Here is a 9,816-nt window from a genome sequence, read left to right as displayed (position 1 = left end):
ATTCTTCTTGGATCAACTATCAACACTCGTGGAAGCAGCAGTAAAGAAATCAAACAACATATTGCATTAGGCAAATCTGCTGCACAAGACCGTTTTAAAGTGTTGAAGAGCAAAGATGTCAGCTTGAGTATTAAGGTGTACCTAACCTAAGCGATGGTATTTTCAATAGCCTCATATGCATGCGAAAGCTGGACAGTGAATAAGGAAGACCACAGAAGAATTGATGCATTTGAGTTATGGTGTTGGAGGAGACTATTGAAAGTGCCATGGGCTGCCAAAAGAACAAAGCGATCTGTGTTAGAAGAATTGCAGCCAGAGTGCTCCTTGGAGGCCAGGATGGCTAAACTTCGTCTCTCATACTTTGGACATATTGTCAAGTGGGACCAGTTGCTGGAGAAGGATATCATGTTTGGTGGCGTGGAGGGTCAGAGAAAAAGAGGAAGAACCCCAGCAAGATGCATTGGCAAAGTGGCAGCATCAAGGGGCTCAAGCGTAGCAACAACAACTGTGAGGTTTGCCCTGGACCGGGCAGTGTTTCGTTCTCCTGTGCTTAGGGTCACTATGAGTCAGTACCAACTCGATGGCACCTAACAACAAAAACAGATGAAGAGAAGACAAGACTGGAAGGGCCAACTTGCAGTTCAAAGTGGGACACCTTTCTCTGAGATGGAGTGAGGCGGAGGCTGTGAGGAACACGGGGCCATAGAGAGGCTGATACTTCAATGTCCTGTTACTTCAATGTCCTCTGCACAGCAAGAAATGAGGCCACGTGCAGAAAGAGGTGACCATGAGTAGAGAGTTTTAGGAGAGTCCTGGTGGTTTGAAGTACCAGCTCAGGATGAAAGAAGAGCTGCTCATGGGCACACAGCTAGGGAAGGAGGAGATATCATCCAAGCAAGTGTTCAGTTACTCTACCTGCATAAGCAGACCAAATACACAAAACAAAAGAAGAAACACTGGGTTGATTCCGAATTTTGCAGTTGGAAGTAACTTCAGAAACTCTCTAGTCTTCCTCTCTTCTCTTTTCTGCCTGCTTTTGATTTATCTTCCTCTCTTTCCTTCCCTGTACTCAATACTCTAGACCTGCTTCAGGGAAAATTAGCAAATGAGGGCCAGGTAGGGTCTTCAAGAGTCAAGTCCAGTGCCATGTTTTCATAGTCAGTAGAGAGGGAGAAAGATGAGGCTTTCTGCTCCGCAAAGATTTAAAGTCTCAGAAACTCTATACAAGGTCGCTATGAGTCAGAACCGACTTCACAGCACTTAACAACAGGTAAGGGGAAGCATTCTACTTTCTCTTTTCTTCCATGATAAATTTTAACACCAAAGGATATAGGCATTTTGTGAATTTCTAAAACAGCTGCTATAGGTAAAAGACATCATAACACATTACAAACCATTACAACCGAGTATCCACCTACTGTGACAACCAAGCTTACAGAAAACTCAGTCCACACAGTGAGATGTGCTCCAAGTTCCACCACATCACTCTTGCCCAAGTTAACAATAACCCCATTGTTGCAAAATCCAGAGAAACTTTCTTCTATACCTAACTTCCTTGATCTCTCTGCAGCATCTCATACTATTAACCTCATTGATGGATCTCTTCCTTACCTTATGTTTCTACTACTTTTTCCTCCACCTTTCATGTGTCTCCTCAGCCTACCTCTTTTTCCTCCATACCTCTTGCATGTTCTCAAGATCTCTACCTCCACTCCTCCTGTCTCCTTATACCACATTCATGGGGTTAGCTAATTCATGCCCATGATTTCAAGCTAATGACTCCCAAATCTCTAAACAGCTCAGACTTCTGACCTGAGCACCATGGATTCCATTTGGCCATTCCTCAGAAACTACAAGCAAACATTTCCTAAATTGTATTCATTGTCTTCACTTCCTTCAAACCTTCTTCACTTCAGCCAAACCAGAATCCTGGGAATTATTCTACACAGTCTTCAGTATAGATTGTACCTCTCTGTAAGGAAAATTAAAATCCTCACCACTGGACTAATAAATAACGTGATAAACAGAGTAAAGACTAAAGTTGTCAAAGACTTCATTTTGCAGGATCCACTATTAATGCTCACAAAAGCAGCAGTCAAGAAATCAAATGACATATTGCTTAGGCAAATCTGTTGCAAAAGACCTCTTTAAAGTATTAAAAAGCAAAGATTTCATTTAGAGGATTAAAGTAAGCTTGACGCAAGCCATGGCATTTTCAATCACCTTACATACATGTGAACGCTGGACAACGAATAAGGAAGACTGTAGAAGAATGTATTTGAATTAGAGTGTTAGCGCAGAATAAGTACCATGGACTGTCAGAAGGACAAACAAATCTACATTGGAAGAAGTACAGCCATAATGCTCCCTAGAAGCCAAGATGGTGACAATTCATCTCTTATATTTTGGACATGTTTCCTGTAGGTGGAAATCCCTGGAGAGGAACATCATGTTTGATAAAGTGGAGGGTCAGCAAAAAAGAAGACGACCTTCAATGAGATAGACTGACACAGTGGCAGCAACAATGGGTTCAAACAGAACAACAAGCTGGAAGGATGGCATAGGACCGGGCAGTGTTTTGTTCTGTTGTTCATAGGGTTAAAGTGAGTTGTGACCAACTCAATGGCACCTAACAACAATAATAAGCCACCTCTCTACCTGACTAACAGAAACCCTGTGAATCTGCCATTCTATCCAGCTCCATTAACATATATTCCTGCCCTTCACCATTCCTCAACTATGAAAACAGTAGCCTCCTAGCAGGTCTGCTGATATTTCTTCTAGCCTCCTCAGACATTTATTTGCCCCAAGACAGCCACTAAGAGCTTCTTAAAACACAAATCTAACTAAATCATGCTGCTTCTTAGAATCCTATTAACTATTCCATAGCTCCTCAGCATGGCACACCAATCCCATGGACCATGGTGTGACCCCTCTATGACCGGATGCTTCTCCAGCCCCATCACCTAGTATACAAAATTGCAGACATTTCTCCAGAAGCCTTTGTCTTGCCTCTAAACTGTGCAGATGCTGCTCCCTCAGCCTGGCCCTCCTGATCTTACTTATTGTCCTGGCCCTTTACTCACCGCTCCGACTACCCCCTAGATTCCATGTAACACCACCTCTTCTCAAAGCCTTCCCTCCTCTTCCCAGCTGGTGCTGGCTGCCTTTTATCAGCACTGGCCATTAGGAAGGTTTCCGTGTCTCCTCTCTAGTCTGCGAGTACAGGGACAGAGTCTTATTTGCTTGCTTCTCCAACATGCAGCTCACTCCCTGGCCACTAGTTTCCTGAAAGAATGAATTATTGATGGAATGAAGAAAGGTTTTGCTTCTGAGCCAGCTACTGCTAAGTAGTGCTACTAAGAGATGACACATATTTAAATAGAAAAATGGAAAGGGAAAAGTGTCTAAGGGGAATAAAGAGGGGGGTGCCACTGTTCTCTTCTGGGATTCGTAGCTCTTCACTCTCCACTGGGAAGTGGTCCTCTACACAAAGAATCATAAATCATTAACTAGAGAGGTTGGACAGTCTGGAACTAGATTTGGCTACACAGTTAAAATCATCTCTCATTCTAAGAGAAGGAGTCCTAGTGGCACAGTGTTTAAGTGCTTGACTACTAATCCAAAGGCTGGTGTTTCAAACTCACCAGCTGGTTCCATGGGGAAAAAAATGTGGCAGTCTGCTTCCGTAAAGATTTACAGCCTTGGAAACCCTATGGGGCAGTCAGCATCTGTCCTATTGGTTCACTATAGATGGGAATCAACTTGAGGACAGTGGTTTTAGTTTTTGGTTACTATTCTGAGAGCCTGTTTCAGGAGATTAGGATACTCATTTTCCTTATCTCTACTGATATATCTGATCTCTCCTGCAAAATGGGGTCAAAGGGTTTTGTTTTTCAAAAAATTGATTATCTTAGTCTTCAGAACAACAGAACAACACTTGGCCAAATATTTTTTAAAGGGGTTTAAAGAAGATAGGCCAGTGAAAGTCGACCCCTGTTCTTTTAATGGCAATATTTCTAGTGACAACTCTACATGAAAACTGGCTCACGGTAGAAACAAATATTAAAATGTGGAATGCTATGGCAAGCTACGGTTTGATGAATGAATCGTAGTGAGAGACTTCCAAATCATGAGAACGCCTTTCACCATGCCAGGTGCCACATCCTCAACATCTTTGGCTTTCCCTAGACAATCTCAACTTCACCAAGTTCCACAAACTTAGTCCCTCTAAACAAGAGTTCCTCACTACAGCTGATACTAGGGGGAAAGGAGAAAAAGAAAATGGAAACACATTAATTGCATTGTAATTAGGAAGAGTCTCCTGGCTTTCAGAAAAGCACTTCTTGGGTAAGTTACTGTAGTTTATAGTACAGCAATCCATCCTCACCACTGCCATTCACCAAAACACCAACAGTCAAACTTGAAATTTAAAAACTATGACCAGCCTGGAAGTAAATCTGAATTTAGTGTTCTAATACCTATACTGTTGTGGGTAAAAATGTTACAACTAGCTAGTCTCACAGTGGTGCCCTGCACACTTCCCTACGGGACTAGGAGACTTAAAAGACTCACTGACATCCACAAGGGGTCAGTATGTCACACTGAAGAAGCTATGGTACCTGTTACCTAAAATCAATTTTATTCCAGTAATCTGACCCTGTGTCTCTCTGACTTCCCTTTTACTGGCTTCCCTGCATAGGATGTAATTTAAGCAGTCAGTGGAGCAAAGGGAATACAAACTGTCTCCTTTATCTTCAATAATAGCTTTTATAAATAAATGTCTGAATATATATATTCAGATTTCAAGTGCAAAACACACACACACACACACACACAAAAAAAAAAAACAATTTATAACCCAGTGGGCCTATCTGAACAAAGCTATAGCAGACTCAGAATTATGTGATATTACACAATAATGCTTTCTATACGGGGTTGCTATGAATCAGAGCTGACTCCACAGCACATAACCACCAACCACCACTGCAAAATCACACCTGGAATGGAATATTTTTAAAGTTTCAGGCCAAAATAAACATATGTGAAAGCGCCACATAATTCAATCAATTGAGTGGGTTTACTGAATTTCCTCTTCCACTTCTGTGAGTACAAACACACCCTTGGGGCTTCTTGTCACTCACTGTGATGGTCAGGATCTAACATGATCTCATGGAAAGCTCACACTTGTAATATTTTCTTACATATTCTTGCCTCTGCTGGGCCATAGGTGTGCATTTTGGGCATGATCCCTGGACCAGAAGAGGTGGGGGAAGGAGGGGTTGGAGGAAGAAGAGTATCTGGGGATTCTCTGACTGAGGCTTTCCCTTCCTGGCTGTGGGAAGGATGAATGTTTTTCTTCACTGAGAGAGCTCTCAGGAATGCCCTAGCTATGGCTACAGGCCATTTGTTGTTTTTGTTAAGTGCCATCCAACTCATAGTGAACACCACCTCCCACCCCCGTATAGGATTTCTGAAGAGCGACTGATGAGTCTGAGCCTCCAACTTAGAGGTTTGAACCTACCTTGTGGTCCAATGCTTATCCAACAGTGCCATACCAAGCTTGGGAGCCTTAAACAACAGAGAAGGATCTCATTTGGGCTTTAAAGATAGAAATTTCCTCTCAATAAAGAGCTTTCCTCCCAGCTTCAATGTTTTTCCTCAAATTAATCCTTGAGTAAATACAAGTAAGACGTCATGGTGGTGGTGGTTATGTGCCGTGGAGTCGGTTCCAACTCATAGCAACCCCGTACAGCGTTCCCAAGGCAGTAAATCTTTACGGGAACAGAAAGCTTCAGCTTTCTCCTGCTGAACAGCTGGTAGTTTCAAACTGCTGACCTTAAGGTTCGCAGCCTGATTTGTACCCACTATGCTACCAGAGCTCCTTAAGAAGTCATAGCTAACCAGAAAAAGTATTTTTCAATTTAAAAAGTCAATTAAGGAAATAGGTATCATTAAAAGAGTCTATCTACTACATATAAGGAGCACTGGTGGTACAACCAAAAGGCTGGCAGTTTGAACCAGCCAGTGTCTCGGTTTCCATAAAGATTGAAGTCCTGAAAACCCATGGGGCAGTTCTACTCTGTCCTACTCTGTCCTATGGGTCACGGTTGACTTCACAGCACACAATTCCATATAACCCAAGCAGCTCCTGAGAACACTTGGGCATCTACAGTTTATAAAATAAATAAATATTCTTCCCTCGCAGGATGTTGTTGTTGTTAAGTACCATTGAGTCAGTTCTGACCCATAGCGACCCTGTAGAGGGTTTCAAAGAGGCTACTGGTGATCTTGAACTGCCGGTCCTGCGGTTCAAACGGTTTTGTAGTCCAGCGCATTAATCCACAGCGCCACACCAGGACTCCGCTACTGCCCCCCAATTCACCCTCCACAGAAGACCTGCCTTGCATCAAGTACTAGCTCAGGGATGAGGGGAGGGAAGGAGAGAGGATATGAACTTCTGCCAGTGAGCAAACATATATAAAATGACAGTCACACCCAGAGTAAGCAGCAGTGATGAATGGTACTTTGGAATCATGCTGGATCAAAGGCTTTCTAACCCAAAGATCATTTTTCTGAACCACTGTAGAAATTAAAGACTAGTAGCCAATGTACCAACTAAAATGTGTAGTGCTCGGCTTCTTTTTCCGGAAGCTGACATAGCAAAAGCAGTCAGCATCAATGAGCTCAGCAATCCAGTGAGGTAGTGCTGCACAGGTCAGCGCCAACAGAAGACGAAGGACAGGGGTGGCCCAACTGGGTCTCCATTTCTCTCACTTGCTGGCAAACAAGGCTCTTCCCAGAAGCTAAGCACATCAGACACATCATGGATTTCTGTCCACACTGCAACCCTACACTCCTTGAGAAGGGAGCCTAGTAGTGCTCCGTTCATACTATAAGGAGCAGACCTGGGTTCATTCTGGGAACATGGAGTCTGTGATTCCTCCCACACAGAGCTGTCCCTCTGCTTCTGCCCTCTCCTACTTCCAGCCTTGCTCCCACTCCCTTCACTTCTATAATGATGGAGGCGGGGAGAAATGGGTGCTTCAGGTCAGCCCTAGGATAAAGTGAGCAAGAACTGAAGGCAGAAAGAAGAAAAATAAAGGGTCACTTAAAAACAACAGACAGAAACCACAAGTTTTCCATTAAAGTAAGAGCTGCCTGGATGAAATACCAAGATGATAAAGAAGAACCTTCTACAACCAGTCCTACACTGAGTGCATCTCTTCGTGGGGCAGGTGCAGTAAAAGCTACTAAGCAAGCACCTGACCCAAGAGAATCAATCAATGCAACAACAACAAAAAAGTGTATTCAATTCTTAATGAAGTCTTTAGAGCAAGATAAAGTTTGCAGACACAGGGAGAAAACTTCTCTTATCTCTTGAGGTGTAGACAAGATACTAAAACTTTTTTCAGCAAAAAGTGGAATGGAAGAACAACAAAAGAGCCCACATGCAATGAGTTTGTAAAGCAAGGGCCATCCATCCTTGTCTGCTTAGCTCACACGGTGTCACAGCAAAATGCCACACACAATAATGGGCACTCATCAAACTTAGGGAATATGAACCAGGGGTCAGGCCATGAGGGCAAAGACTGTCAGAAAGGAATGGCCTGTTACTTCTGAAAATAGAGACGCTCTTGTTACCTAAAGAAAAATGAAAGTAATCTTATAAAGGTAATCCAGCTTATTTCACCTAGGAATTCTATCCTGACCTCATGTTCTATTTATTATTTTCATTCATCAGCTTGTGCTTATGAATATCCCTGAGCCCAACTGACTGAAGCATCTCCCATACCTCAGTATTTCCCAAACCTCAGCTGCAGTCTACATCAGGGGTCAGCAAACTACAGTCCACAGTCTAAAACTATTTTACATTTTTCCGTGGTTGAAAAAAAGAACAAAAGAAAAATAAAATTCGGAATTATGTGAAATACAAATTTCAATCCCATAAAAAACCTTTCATTGGCACATAGTCGCGTTTATTCATTGCTATATTGTCTATGACAGCTCTCCTGCTACAAAGGCAGAGACAAGTGGTTCCAAAAAAGACCACATGGTCCACAAAGATGAAAACAGTTATTATCTGACCCTAAACAAAAAATGTTTGCCAATCCATGAAAAAGATAGGCACCTAAAAACTTAACAGTCCTAACTTTGATCCCTTCTAGTCCCCAACTATTAATATGAAAAATTTTTGAAAAGGTGGGAGGAATGTCTAAAAGGTGAAGCAGAAGTTGGGGTCTACTGGAAAAGTATGTGGTCAGGAAGTGTAGCAAGCCCGCTTCCAAGCCCCGGGACTCACCAGTACAAGTGCTCCTCCACCATCTTGGTCACTGCTCTGGAGACAGCGCGTTCATGAGGGCCAAGGTTTTTGTTTAAATTCACGCCAAGTTTCTCTTCCAAAAAATCAATGACGAATTCTGTGCCAGAAACTTTTTCATTATTATATTCAATCCAAGGCATTTTCCCCTGAGCAGACAATTTTCCACCAAAATAGTTCTAAGCAGAGTAAATTTTAAAAAGAGAAAAACGATGTTTTACTTACATGTCACTGTATGATTTACATAAACCAACACTGCAACCTTATATTTGATAGTAACTGTAATTACTACTCAAATGAATGAATTCACTATATAAACTCTTTAGGACACTAAGTGGGTGCTTGGGGTAGGGGGTAGGGGGATGAGTTACCTCCCACAGATTTTATCTTGGGGTCTGGGGCTTCTTGTAAAATATAGAACTTTAGTCCCTGAGTCCCCAAGAGGAGAAGGTATTAAATGATCCTCACAATATCATGTCTGAGCAATCTAAAAACCCAAAAAGTGAAAATAAACTATAAGACTTATACTGACTAGGCTACTAGTCAAAGACCTAATTTTAAATTCCATTTTTTAAACTTAAATAATGCTTGAAACCACTACACTTGAAACAAGTGGCCCTAGAAACTATATACATCAGACTCAATTACAGTGCCTGCTAAAAATGCAGATTCCTGGGACTCCACCTAGCCCTCTGGACCCGGATCCTGGAGAAAAAGGCCTAGGATTCTGTGTGTTTTACAAGTTCCCCCTTTGATTCATATGTATATTGGTAGTTTAGAACATCTCTGAGGAATTGATCCCAGAAAAGAGTGGTGTGGGGGGCAGATATATTTTATAATCAATTAGAATTACAGAGTGACATTTGCTGTATAAAAAGTCACAACCTTAGCCACATTGATGGAGGGGGCTGTCTGTCGTAATGATTCCATTTATACAATCACTTTTCTCAGTAAGTTTGGAACATTTCGTTGACTTTTAAATCTGAATCAATTCTCTTGGTGGTCTGCACACTATAAACTAGTCAGATTATTGCAAACTGTTCCTCAGACTTCAGACAAGTAGATAATTTAGATACTGTTGGGTAATAGCAAAAATGGTTATCTCTAAATAGCAGAAAGACATGATGCTGGGTAAAGTGGAGACTCAGTGACAAAGAGGAAGACCCCCAACAAGATGGACAGACACAGCTGTGGCAGAACTGGGCTCAAACCTAACAGCTGTGAGGATGACAACAACAGGTAGTAAAACTGTCAGATGGTGGTCACTTTCCATTTGCACTTGTATTGTTGGACAATTTTATAAGTCCACATGTTGTTTATATGTGATCAGAAGAAACAGTGAAACTATTTTTGTTCTGTTTTTTAAATGAACCATAGCCACAGCACAGAACCTCCCTGTACCTTTTTTGCCATTTCCAGTGAATCTGTAATTACTCCAAAAAAAAAAAAAAAAAAAGTTTGTTTTTTTTTAATGAGCTATCAGTATAATTTTCCTG

General features: G+C 41.9%; 1 protein-coding gene across 1 annotated transcript in view; it reads right to left on the bottom strand.

The window, feature by feature from the left end:
• The window catches only part of FAXC (failed axon connections homolog (Drosophila)), an 89,912-nt gene that overhangs the window by 63,854 nt on the left and 16,242 nt on the right, over window positions 1-9,816 (bottom strand). The window contains exon 3 of the mRNA XM_006865846.1: window positions 8,303-8,499. Coding sequence (XP_006865908.1) covers window positions 8,303-8,499 — 197 coding nt within the window. The remainder of the gene's footprint in view (window positions 1-8,302; window positions 8,500-9,816) is intronic.

The sequence above is a fragment of the Chrysochloris asiatica genome, unplaced genomic scaffold, assembly GCF_000296735.1.
Source record: "Chrysochloris asiatica unplaced genomic scaffold, ChrAsi1.0 scaffold00084, whole genome shotgun sequence".
Taxonomy (NCBI): Eukaryota; Metazoa; Chordata; class Mammalia; order Afrosoricida; family Chrysochloridae; genus Chrysochloris; species Chrysochloris asiatica.
The sequence above is the reverse complement of the archived record's forward strand: the minus strand, read 5'-3'. Positions and strand labels throughout refer to the sequence as shown.